The sequence below is a fragment of the Muntiacus reevesi genome, chromosome 7 (assembly GCF_963930625.1).
Source record: "Muntiacus reevesi chromosome 7, mMunRee1.1, whole genome shotgun sequence".
Taxonomy (NCBI): Eukaryota; Metazoa; Chordata; class Mammalia; order Artiodactyla; family Cervidae; genus Muntiacus; species Muntiacus reevesi.
In genome coordinates, this window is record NC_089255.1 from 98180792 (window position 1) to 98194408 (window position 13617).

At 44.3% G+C, this 13617-nt stretch overlaps 1 protein-coding gene across 3 annotated transcripts in view; it reads right to left on the minus strand.

The window, feature by feature from the left end:
- RPS6KA5 (ribosomal protein S6 kinase A5) overlaps positions 1 to 13617 on the minus strand; it is a 185730-nt gene that overhangs the window by 33957 nt on the left and 138156 nt on the right. For all 3 annotated transcript variants that reach the window (XM_065940932.1, XM_065940931.1, XM_065940933.1), the window contains 2 exons: positions 12871 to 12954; positions 10504 to 10607 (listed from right to left, as the gene is read on the minus strand). In XM_065940932.1, the coding sequence (XP_065797004.1) occupies positions 10504 to 10607; positions 12871 to 12954 (188 nt within the window). The remainder of the gene's footprint in view (positions 1 to 10503; positions 10608 to 12870; positions 12955 to 13617) is intronic.

Consider the following 13617-nt stretch of genomic DNA (forward strand, 5'->3'; position numbering starts at 1 on the left):
TGATACATAGCCAGTACAAAACCATGTTTATGAAGAGTCTGTTGTTAGAGAATGCTTATAAACTTACACAAAAACTGCAAAATGGGAGTCATACTTCTAGTATGAGCACATTATTCAGGTGAAGAAGATGAACAGGAAATATTTTAGCAGTGTTCATTTCTGGGTATTCTTATCACTGTTTTCTCTTTATACATGCTTTAAACTGCAGTCAACACTCCTTTTAAATTAGGAAAATAAAATGAACTTCATTTACAAGACCATGGGCTCACAGACAGCCGTCCACAGTCTGGCGAGGACTCCGCGGAGCCTTCGGGCTCTGGCTTGTCCCCTCGTCCATGCTCCGGGCCATCCTGCGGCTCCATCAGAAGAGCGTCCCTGGCGCTCCCAAACCCCAAGGCCCTGTGCCGCCTGGATTCCTACAGCACTCATCTTACCACTCGGCCATCAGTCAACACCCTCTCTCATGAACTGTCATCTAATTATTCCCTATCTTCCCCAATAACATGCAAGTTTTCTTAGGGCAAGAGCTATGTCCTTCTATCTCTTTTCCTCTCAGGAGTTAAAAATCACTCACTGAACACTCCATAGATGACTGAAATCAATCCCGCTGCTGTCTACAGGCCAGCCCTTCCAAATCCTTTACCTGAAATAAGCATCTGCCTCACCAGGAAAGAACACAGCCTCATGGAACCAAGTGTTACCCTGGAGAGAGCACAAAGCCACTTCTGGTCACTCCGCACTCAGCCCCAGTTCACCTCCCTGCAGCTCCTCATATGTAGGACAGCACATTCTGAGATCTAACTTTCAGGGTTGTAAGGATTCAAAGACATGACGTGGGTGACTGGGCACAGAGGCTGGCATCGGGGGCCCTCAGCCTGCTACTCCCCAGGAGCACGCCTTCCCTGAGCCATGGAGCTGGCTGCCTGGGGGGAAGGTCCCACACCATCACCTCCTTCTACCTGTTCCAAAGTTCTTTCTTGACCCACGTACCCTGTATCTCCTGAGACCATGTCTGCTGGATAATTAAGAATAATGATGTGCAGGATTTCCCTGGCGATTTCAATGCAGGGGCCCGGGTTTCACCCCTGGTCAGGGAATTAGACTGCACATGCCACAACTAAGAGTCCACATGCCACAACTGAAAAGAAAAAAAGATCCCATCTGCTGCAACCACAGACCCCGTATTCCACAATAAAGACTGAAGACCCATGTACAGCAACCAAGACTCGGTGCAGCCAAATAAATAAATGAACAAGTATTAAAAAAAAAAAAAAAAGAATAACAAGATGAGATTCTTGGGCTGGTACCCTTGCCCAGGCTCCAACACTCACTGGAAGGACAAAAAATTTTTTATCTAAACCAGGGATCCTCAAACTTTTTTGTAAAAGGCGCATGATGGGAAGACTCCCAAGATCCCCAACGATCATTGTCCACGTATTCACAGCCTTCTGTGGGCTGGACCTAGTGACTTTGTTATAACCACAAATATACAGTAACGATGAGAAGATGCTGCATTCATAATCAGGTGACAGAACACTCCACCTTCCCAGCCTCCCAGCAGACTCTCTCTGCTGCCTTCTCAGGCCGCATGCTTTGCTGACAAGGCTGCCACGCTGCAGGGGCCCCCACCACAAGGAACTGAGGCTCGCAGTCCTCCAACCCAGAGGAACTGAATCCGGCAACCACCACCAGCACTTGGAAGCAGACCCTTTACCGGGAAAAGCCCTGGGATACTGAGAGCCCAGCCAACACCCTGACTGCAGGACTCAGCTAAGCTGTGCCCAGATCCCTGATCCACAGAAACCCTGAGGTTATAAACGCTTGCTGTCTTAAGCCGCTAAGTTTTGAGGTCATTTGTTACTGAGCAATGGATAATAGATAAGTAATAACAAGGCCAGACAGCACATTCTTCAGGCTCCGGAAGCTGCATGGCTTCTGGGGCAACTACTCAGTGCTGCTCCAGCAAAAAGGCAGGACACGTAAATGGACGCCCATGCCGTGTTCTAATAAAACTTTATTGATGGAGACCAAACTCAGACTTCACACCATTTTCACATGTCACAAAATATTGTTCACCTTTTCCTTTTTTCTTGGTTCACAGGTCACACAAAAGCAGGGAGCTGAATGGATCTGACCCGCAGGCTAGTTTGCCAACCCCTGACCCAAACAACACAGCTAGAGTCTGTTTAAACCATGATTTTGATAACTCTTAGACCTGAATTTATATAACAATATGCTTATAACAGCACAATGAAACATGAATAAAACATACTTTACTGACAGATAATAAAATACCACATAAACATCTCTTGGCATATATTTTGTAAATGCCCAAGTCAGAGAAAGTGAGATAGAAACAACCCTGCTGGAGATGGCGGAAGAGCTGCCAGCAGAACCTCTCCGTCCTGACACCCAGGTGAGAGGCAAACCTCATTACCCTGGTTTACGCAGCTCCAGGCAAGCGAGAGGCTCCTTCTTGGAGGGGAGGCAGAAAAGCTGCCAAGAGGCTGGCGGCTGAGGGGATACCCGTGGGGCAACAACACACACCCTGAAAGAGGAAGCTCTGTACAGAGGCAGTGAAAGTTGGTGGGAAACATACACGTAAGAAAAGCACACGCTACACACGTGAAATAAAAATAAGAAACAGACTCATAGAAAAGCTAAGGAGCACTCATTCAGATCTGGATGCTGCAAACTTCATGTCTATTCAAAACAGCACCAAGGGATGAAGAATCTAGAAGTGATTTCACATGAACAGTTAAGAGAACGACAAGACCTACCCTTGATGAAACTATTGTCCAGTGCCTAACGCCAGGTCTGGAAGAGACAACAGAATGACTTTGTTCTTTAGTGGACGGGGCCTAGGACTAGGATTTACGTGCAGAGGTTAGAGGAAGCTGATTTCAACTTCTTCTTAAGGGTGGGGGGAAATTCTACCTGCTAAAGTTCAAAAATGAAACTATCTTATACAACAGTGCTATCTGTTCACTGATGGCTCAGAGCCAGAAAAGAGATGACCATCTGGGTAACTGGTGAAGGGATTCTGACACCAAGGAGAAAGTTCTCATCTCATTCTAAATCCTTATCATAGTTTGAGATCTGATAACCAGAAAAACACATTTGTCCTGACTTTAGGCTACCTGCAGATAACAACAGGCAAACAGACAATCTGGATAATACATTATTTTGAAGCATCTCAAATAAAAACTAAAGGAAGTATGCAGCGTTTGGGGAAGAGTGCAATAATTAGGAAATGGAGGAATTCAACAATCAGAAAAAGTACTGGCTAATTAGGACATCCCGGGACAAGATAATGATACATTTATCTGAATGGTGCATATTTAGTAAAGAACAGACTATTTATGAAAGATTTTACACCAGGAAAGATAATCAGAATGATTATTTTGGGAGGAAAAAGTAATGTTAGATGATTCAGCTATTGCACTGTTTGTAAATGTATAGTAATGAAACAAAACAAAACCCCCATGAATCACAGGTTAACATCCAGCTTCAAATAAAATTATTAATAAAACAAAGTGAATAATTAATGGATTAAAGGGAAGGAATCCTATTTAAATTCTTGAGAAATCTACTCTAGTTTTAAGATTTTAGATAATCTGATTCAGATCCTTTCTCTTGCTAAAATCAGAATGCCAATTAACTGATCTCACGGCAATAAAAACAATTTAAATTTGAACATAATCTGGTTCAGAATACTCCTGCTATCGAGACCAGCAACATACTGTCTCTCTAGAGGCAGAGCTGTGGTGGAAAGGAAAACTGAAGGAAGACTGATTGTGTATGTGGAATCAAAAAGAGGGAACCAGTCAGAGGAGCCACTAGTAAGGGCTGTCAGGTTAGGCGTACCCTTGTCACCACGACAGGCACGACCTTGCATGGGACCTAAGCTCTCAAGGCTGCGGTCCAGGTTTCCTATACTTTGGAGGCATTTTCAAACTGTCCAAAAGCACATTTAAAATAAGCAAAGTCATGTTGAGAATTATAATAATAGGCACGATTTAAATTTGATTTTAACAAGAAATAATTCTCATCACTTAGCTCTGATATTAAATAAGCCAGAACAGTGAGAAATCATTTACTTTTTATCTATCCTGTAAAAGGCACATTCTAAAAAATTTAGCAGTTTTGTTGAAGTAAAATTGAGGTACAATAAACTCAACATATACAATAAACTCAACATATAAAGTGGACAATTTGATAAACGCGCGCGCGCGCACACACACACACACACACACACACACACACACACACACACACACAGAGCAGTGAACCCACGCGCACCGTCCAGAGCAGGGCTGTCCCCATCACCTCCGAGGTTCCCGTGTCCCTGTCACCGTTCCTGCCTGCCCCCCAGTCCAGCCCCTCCGTCAGTTCCCACACTTGGGCCAGTTTACACCGCACAGCCTCTTGAAGGGGGGGGGGGGGGGGTCCCCGTGAGGAAGGACCCTGAGAGCTGACTGTGCGTCTTCCTCCCAGCCCTCCCCAGAGCGACCTCCAGCCTTTCAGCAGAGTAACCGCACCAGGGAAAAGGGAACGTCGGACCTTCGGCCTCTGGCCTCTGGTTCTGAATCGACACTAATTCCAGGAGACCCATCGGCCAGAGAGGGGCTTGAGGAGGCCCGGTTCTAGCACAGGTTCGTCTCCACTGGGGATGCAGTCGTCCCTGACCCCGCCCTGGGATTCCCGCCCCAGGACCGGAGGTGTAGTTGGGACAGACACTCGGCAGCTGGCGGGAGCCCGCACCCGGCGCCCCGACCTGAAGAGTGAGTGCGGCTCCGGGGGGAAGGGCCAAGTGGAGGCCATGGGAACCGGGAACGGGAACTGGGAAACCGTGAGTCAGAGTCAGAAAGCGGTGCGGGATCTCCGGGCGCTGCTGAGGCTCCTGCCACCAGCGAGGATGAGAAAGCGGCAGGATTGCAGTTTCCCACCGCAGCGCCCTTGGGCTCGCCTGCGGGGCCCGAGCAGAAGACAGAGGATCATTATAGATTTAACCAGGCGGAGGCTCCGGGTGCAGCTGCTGGACCAGACGTGGTTTCATTGCTTGAGTAAATGAATACAAACTCTGGTTTTCCTCCACCCTGTCCATCACTCCCACCAAAAGCAGTTCCTCTCAGCCGGCAAAGCCAGCCATGTACCCTCACTGTCCTACCTCCAGGGTTATCCATTCTTCAGCCCTATGCACAATTCAGTTCACAAAGCTCTTGATCGCCTTTCTTTCACAGACAACCACAATGGCCCATTACATTGGTGGCTTTAGGCTGACTGCACCTGGTGAGCAAGAAGTAGCGATGACTCCAGACTTACTGGTGAGACCCCGTGTGTCCCAGGGTGGGGACGGATCTGACTGAAATCCAGGGGCCTCTACCCTGGTGGGTTTCTAGGAGTACAGTGGTGCAGGGCACCTTGAGACATCTCTCCCAAGGTAAAGGGTATGTTGCTGCAGCTGGCCTCTCCCACCAACAAAATAGGAGGCACGATGCCCAGTGGGTCTTAGGACGTGGGAGGCGACATAGTCATCACTGAGTATGTTACTCTGGCCAATTTACCAAGCGACTTGAAAAGCTGCTGTTGAGTGGAGTCCAGAACAGAAGACGGGCCCAGGCCATTGGGAAGCTGCTCTCTCACTTGGCTCTTCTGACTCAGCAGATCCAGGGGCGCTGGAAATGGCAGACACTTCCAAGTGTTTGGAGCCTTTGGCAGCCCTGAGTGGTGAACTAGAGCACTTAGGATTTTGGAGCAAATCTCTGCCATCTTCTGAGGATAACTACTCCCCTTTTGAGAAAGAGCTCTTGGTCTGCTACTTGGCCTGAACATTTAACTTTGGGCCCCCAAGTTACACGCCACCCGAGATGCCCATTTATCTGGTCCATCAAACTGTGGACTTCGGAGCGCACAGCAATGCTCCACCATCAAGTGGAAACAGCAACCACAAGACTGGGCTGAGCAGGCGCTGAAGATACCAGATGCTATGTGAAGAAGTGGCCTAAATGCTCATGGTCCCCTCTCCTGCTACGCTGCCTTCTCTCCACCAGTCTGCATTTATGGATGGCCACACCGGGAGACCCTGCCGTGGCTGAAAAAGGGACAGAAGACTCAGGCTTGGCTCACAAACAGCTCGGTGGGCAGAACGCTGAGCAGTGCGCCTAGCCGTTCACTGCACTTGGAAGGGCAAAAGGCCAGACATGTAATTTTATATTCATAAACGGGTTGTGGCCAACAGTTTGGCTGGTCAGGGACTTGGAAGGAATGTGAGTGGAAAGTGGGTGACAAGGAAATCTACTTGACAAAGGTATCTGGGGAAAAGCTTTGTTGACAGACCTGTCTGGGCAAAACTGTGAAGGGACTTGTGTCCTGTGTGAGTGCTCACTGCAGGATGATCTGAGCAGAGCGGGGTTTTAACAGTCAAATGGGAGGGCTGGTCTGTCAGCCTCTCTCCAGCGAACCCTGTCATCAGCCAGTGGGCTCGCGGGCAAGGCAGACATGGAGGCAGGGCTGGAGCTGCGGTACGGACTCAGTGGCAGGATTTCCACTCACCAAGGCTCATCTGGCTTCAGGTCACTGTGTGGAGACCAACACAGAGTACCTTATGCGGCACCAACTCCCAGGGTGATCAGCCAGCTTCTGGGGCAGGTTGATTACACCGGATTGTTGTCATCGTAGAGGGCACAGATTTTCACTGTAACTAGAGTAGACACTATGGATATGGACTGCTTTTCCTACAAGCAATATTTCTGCCAAAACTGCAATTCGAAGGCTTAAAAAAGTTCCCTATGCACTATCATGGTATCTGCACAGCAGTTTCTGATCAAGGAACTCGATTCATAGCAAAAGAAGTACAGCAGTAGACCACGCTCTTGGAATTCACTGGTCTTAACCATGTTTTCCACCCTTCTGAGGCAGCTGGCTTGATAATCATGGTGGAATGATCATTTGAAGATTCAGTTACCACGCAAGCTAGGGTGGCAAGTTTCTCCAGAAGGCTAAAACCCTCAGAATTTACATCCAGTATGTGGTGCTGTTTCTCTCATAGCCAGGATTCACGAGTCCAGAAATCAAGCAGTAGATATGGGAGTGGGGCCACTTACTCTTACTCGTAGTGATTCACTAGCAAAATGTTTGCTTTCTATTCCCATGATTTTATGTTCTGCTGGCGTAAAGGTCTTAGTTCCAGGGGAAGTAACGCTTCCTCCAAGAGATTTAACAGTGATTCCACTGACCTGGAAATTAAGACGGCTACCGAGCCACTTCCTCATGCCTCTGAAGCAACAGGCAGCAGGACCTGTGACAGCAGCGGGGACGAACGGTCCTTACTACCATGGGACGCTGGACTACTGTTCCACAAGGGAGGCAAGGAAGAGCACGCCTGGGATACAGGAGACGCATTAGGGTGTCTGTTACTATCACCACGCCCTGTGATGGTCACCTGAAAACAACAACTCAATGTAGGCAGGACTACTAACGGCCCAGACTCTGTGGGAATGAGGGCTGGGGTCACCCCACAATCTGAGGTACCTGCTGAAGGCAAAAGGAATACAAAGTGGGTGCTGGAAGAAGGCAGTTACAGATACCAGCTAAGACCCCAGGTTACACAGACTCTACAGACTGGTGACATAGACCCCGTTTCTATGTAACCAGTTACAGAAATGAGGACTTTACTGACAGGAGTATTTCTTCCCTGTTTTGTTATGAACACATGTGTGTATAAATAGATGTTTATTTTTTCCCTGCCTTATTCTTTATATATATGATAAGATGCACTGACATCATGCCATGGTATTTAAGTATTTTAAATTTATACTATAGTATTTAAGTTACGGGATTTCAAAGGGAAGAGCGCACATCACTATACCACTCAAGGACTTTACGACCTCTTCTGGGGAAGGGGTTAATAGGTTGGCGGTAGAGCCGTATTATGTTAGGTGGACTTACAATCTTGTTATTATCTTTATTTGGAGATCAAGTATAGTTTAAGGAGATGCAAGTGGCGGTCAAGGTGATGGGGATGGGCTTGTGATGGTTAACTTCAAGTGTCACTTGACTGGGTCACTGGTGGAAAGTAAACATTATTTCTGGGTGTGTCTGAGAAAGTATTTCTTGATGAGACTGGTATTTGAATCCCCTTCCCAATGTGGTGGCACCAGCCAATTCCATAGGTGCTTGAACAGAAAGAAAAGCAGAGAAGAGAGGGTCTGGCCCTTTCCGGCCTGCCTGCTCAACCTGGGACACTGGTCCTCTGTGATTCACACCACTGGCTCCTCTCGTTCTAAGGCCGGTGGGCTTGGACTAGACTTGCTGCAGCTCCCACAGAGTTCCAGCTTTCGGAGGCAGGTTCTGGGCCTCTCAGCTGACATAACTGGAGTTGGCTGAGCTAACTCCTTATGATAAATCTCCTTTAATTTATGTGTATGTATATCTCATTGGTCCTCTTTCCCTGGAGAGCCCTAAAATGGTCAGTCACTTTATTTTTAGTCACTCCAAGGAGCATACAGAGCTATCTCACTGTGGTTGGATTTGTATTTCCCTAAAGATTAATGATGCTGGTCACTTTTTTATGTGCTCATCTGCCACTCATATGTCTTCTTTGGTGAACTGTTCAAATCTTTTGCCCTTTTAAAAAAAATGGAAGGTTTTTTCCCTTTGAGTTTTGAGAGCTCTTTATATAATCTGCATACCAGTTCTTAATCAATAGACATAATTTGTAATTTTATCACAATCTGTGGTTTGTTTTTCCATCCTCTTAAAAGTTTCTTTTGAAGAGCAGAAGGCCTTATTTTGGTAAAATCTAATTTATCCATGTTTGCTTTTATAGATTGCACATTTTGTGCCTTTGCCTAACCCAAGGCCACAAAGATTTTTCCTTCAGAAATTTCTGTAATTTTGGGACTTTTAGGCCTGTGATTCATTTAAAAGTTTTCTATAGCAAGAAGTATTTATCGGAGTTCATTTTCTCCCCCATACAATAGCCAACAGTTCCAGCATCATTTGTTGAAAACCTATCTTTTCTTCACCAAACTGACACTGAACTTTGTAAAAGAAAAAATATCAGTTACCTAAATTCCTGTGGTTCTATTTCTGGACTCTCTATTCTACTTCATCAGTAATTTGTCTACTTAATACAAACACCACAGTGTCTTAGTTGCTGTAGCCTGTAAGTCCTCAAATCAAATGTGGTCTACTTTTTCAAAGGTGATCTGGCCCTTCTAGGTCCTATGCATTTAGACCCAAGTTGTCAAATTCAACTGGAAAAAAAAAAAAGCCAGCTGGGATTCTAATTGTGTTGAATCTGTTAGATCAATTTGGAGAGAAATAACATCTTAAGTCAGTAAATTGAGTAGTTTCCTCCTGCATGTACTTATCAGCGCTTAACTAACCCTTGAAGGATTCCTTCCACAGAGCTCCGGGGTGCTGCTTCTGCAGCCTTCTCCTCTCCAGCACTGCGCTCTGCGGACTCCAGCCTCGCCGGCCTTGCTGAGTCGTCACTTCCGCCTTGCCGAGTCGTCATTTCCGTCTCAGCTCCACGGCGCTCCCACCCTGAACTGCATCCTCTTTTGAGGCCTAAGCCTGGCAGCCACAGGGGCTCACCTCGTTTACTTCGCGTCCCTTAGCGTTTACTGGGCTTCACTGCTGGGATGTTCAAAGTCTTCAATACCGTTGTTTCATCTATTTTTGCCCATTTAAAAAACTGTTTCAGGAAGGGAAGTAACTCCAGTCCCTCTTAGTCCATCTTGGCATAGGTGTCTCAATGTTTAATGTTTAATGTCAAATCTGCTCTCAAAGTTACAAAATTCAAGTAAAAACTGGACAAAAACATAACGAGTAATCACTATACAGCTTTATCATGCTTCGTTTATTTGTTCATTAACTCATTTCATCCCGAAAACGTTTACTGAATTCTGCGTGGTGAGCCCTGTGCCGGCCTCCAAGCGCACCATGGTGAGGACCAAAGCCAGGCTCGCCCCGGCTCTCAGAGCTCACAATCCAGTGGGAGAGACACACTCGTCAAATAACACAAGCAGAAATGCAGCGCTGCACTTGTGCTAACTGCTCTGAAGGAAAGGAGCGAATAAGGCTACGATAACCTAGAAGAGGGTGATTTCATGGTATTGTTTCTCCTGAACTTACATCCATGATCTGAAAAATAACTACTGCTTCTTTATGTTGAAGTCACAAAGAAATTACATGATGTGTACACTGGGGTAAAAGTACCCAGTAAATAAACGCTAGGTTAAAACAACATGGTAAATGCTTTGGAGCACACAAAGTTACAACACTATGAGAAGTAAGATCTGACTGGGCATGTAAAGTATAAAGAGATATAAAGGTTATAAAGCTAAATCCTATGGAAACATAATTGGAAATGTACTGCTTACCCCATTTTTGTCTGCTTCATTAAAAAATTATTTTTTCTATCAGACAAATTGCAGAAATTTGATCAGGTCCTTTGAGAAAACAACACATTTATTTTATTTTGTCAGGTCTTACCTAGATATCTCAGCTTGGGAGTTCTTCTCGCCATCAACAGTGAACGGAGATGCTCCAGTTAGTAATTCATACATTAGAACACCTAAACTCCACCAGTCAACTGCCTATAAAACAACAGACATTTCATTTTCTAGAATATTAACTAATCATATCCTATAAAAAAAAGAAAAATGAACAAAATAAACCTATATAAAGTGATTCCGTTATATATATGTGCGTGTATATATATATACACACATTCTTTTTAAGATTCTTTTCCATCACCGTCTGTCACAGGGTATTGAATGCAGTTTCCTCTGCTGTGCAGTAGGACCTTCTTGTTATCCAGTCTATATGTGACAGTTTGCATCTGCTAACCCCAAGCTCCCAATCTATCCTCTCTGTCTCCCTCAAAAATTTTCTTAAAAGTGAAATTTAAAAATTTTAAGTTAGAAAAATCTTTAGACTTATTATAATAGGGCAAAAAAGTATTAATCAGCATTTTTGTTGATTATTCAGTTCTAATAAATATGAAATTTCTTAAAGTCAAAGAATGAAAATGAAAAAAAACCCATCAAAAGGAGTTACTTTTTCATAATCACCTTAATCAATTCCTCTTAGGAGACCCATGACATAAATCTAACAGTCTTTAGTTTGTGGGAGGAATGGAAAGGCTGAGAATAATATAAAATGTGGTCTACTTTAGAAAACAATTTATAAAACCAGTTAACTGACAGCATAGCAAATTATATATTTAATTTACATATAGCAATTTATATTTACTAAATTTAAAGAATCTTGATATATTGAAAATTAGTTCTTTGACAGTTAGGCAAATCAAGTTCAATAACTGCTGAATATATGAGCTGACAGCAATGAGAAATTAACTGAAGCTAAAATTTTAAACTCTCTGCTTCCAAATTCCAGGGCCAAGTTTTCAGAGAGATGATGTAAAGGTGGTGACCCCAGAGTTATTTTAAAGAAAATATGTAACAATAACATAGAAACCAAATCAGTAATTCAGTTCTTTTATTTAGACAAGCAGTTTTACTGTCATTTGAGTCAGGATCCATAGAACACTGGATATGAACCACAGTCGTAAACTGATACAGATCTATCATCAGATTCCGAGTCATGGACTAAAGCCAATACCAGACAAACTTAGAGAACCCCTACGGGCTCTTAAATGCATGACTGGTCATTAGCAAGGTGACACTGATTTTCCACCCTTAAGATATTCCCACCGTCTATGTGAGATTTTGAAAGGGGATGAGGAAGACGGGGAAATGAGTAAAAAAAACAAGAGTTCTTTATTTCAAGAATGTTATTAATAAAGCAAAAGTGTTAAGAAGGAACTGAATAAACCTAACAAATCTGAACCCTTTAATCCAGTGTTTTGTGCTGATTCATCTCCAACTCTTTGTGACCCTTTGGACTGCAGCCCGTCAGGCTCCTCTGTCCGTGAGACTTTCCAGGCAAAATGCTGGAGTGGGTTGCCATTACAGGAAGAAAAAATATCTGACCTAGATTTTAAAACTACTTAGTTTTAAAATGCCTCATCTACAGTTTTCATTCTGCACATACAAAGGGAAGCGAGGAGGGTGAAAAAAAAAAAGACTGAGCTTTTTCTTGGAGGGCTTAGGAAAACAAACTTAGACTATCCTGAATGCAGAGCTGCATGGCTCCAGCAGGAACAGGATGGACTGTCTGGGCGCTCATGATCCCTCCGCACTGCACTGTGGCTCAGCCGTGTCTTAAAAGGCCGGATCACATGCAACCAAAGTGATATTTGTTTTAAGCAGGGTTACAACTGATGCTTTGGTCAAGATAAGACACTTAATGGAAATAAAAGAAAAATTATTATTTCAAGAATTAGTCGATTTTGTGGTTTCCCTTAACAAGAGTATTACTCTCTAAAACAAAAAATTATCCTCATCAACAAAACTTGGAAAAAAGGGGAAATCTAGAATGCCCTAAACTTTCCATTATCTTTTTCCTCCAAAATACTAGATGTCATAATATGCTTGTGTATGCAAAGGAAAGGGAAAAAAAAAAAGGACCACCACCAGAAGAGCCTAAGTTATTAAGTAGGATTCTTTCTGTATGGTGTGTGTAGCAGAGTTTTACTGAAGTGTAACAAGGACAGAGAAAGCCTCTGACACAGACATCAGAAGGCAGAGCGCCCCCAGCACTAGCCTTGCCAAGGTCTTATGTACTTGTTATCCTAAGACTATATTATGGGCGTGGATCTGGTAAGACCTTTCTATTGTTAGTCCTACTCTTGTCGGTTGAAGCTGTCTGTTGTGGAGTGGGTCTGGTAACTATACTAAGTAGGATTCTTATTATGCATTATGGAGATACACCAGAAGTGTCAAAAACAGAACATACCTTGTCATGTCCCGAGTCTCCCCCTCTGACAATGTCTGGTGCCATGTATTCAATGGTTCCACAAAAGGAATATGCTCTTTCAGCCTTAAAATAATCAAACAAACAAAGAGAGATTTCGTTTTAAGCTAGTATGAAAACTGACAAAAAGAGTTAACACTACATGGCAATGTCAAACGTGCCACAGCAGCAAAGGAGTGGCAGAATCCACCTGACCGACTCTTCTCACCAGGACAGACCAGGGTATACACACCTATATACTACGCTGGCCAGAAACCTCATTCAGGGTTTTGGGTTACTCTTTACAGAAAAACCCAAACAAACGTTTTGGCACCCCAACAGTATGGGGTCAATGGGTAAACCTTTTCAACCCTGAAACCCTACTATCAGTCATTAATCCATCCACCCATGAAGCCATTCATTCACTCTTCTTTTCTGTATGTGTATATATTCCAATCACTGATTTTTTACAACTGTTCTTGTAAGAGGACAAATAGCTCTAGAAGGGAACAGTATGGACGTAGCTATATGCTCAGACGCTGTCGTGTCCGACTCTTTGCGACCCCATGGACTACAGCCTGCCAGGCCCCTCTGTTCATGGGATTCTCCAGTCAAGGATACTGGAGTGGGTTGCCATTTCCTCCTCCAGGGGATCTTCCTGACCCAGGGATTGAACACACGTATCTTACGTCTCCTACATTGGAATGCCGATTCTTTACCACTAACACCAAAACTTTTAGGGTGAATGAC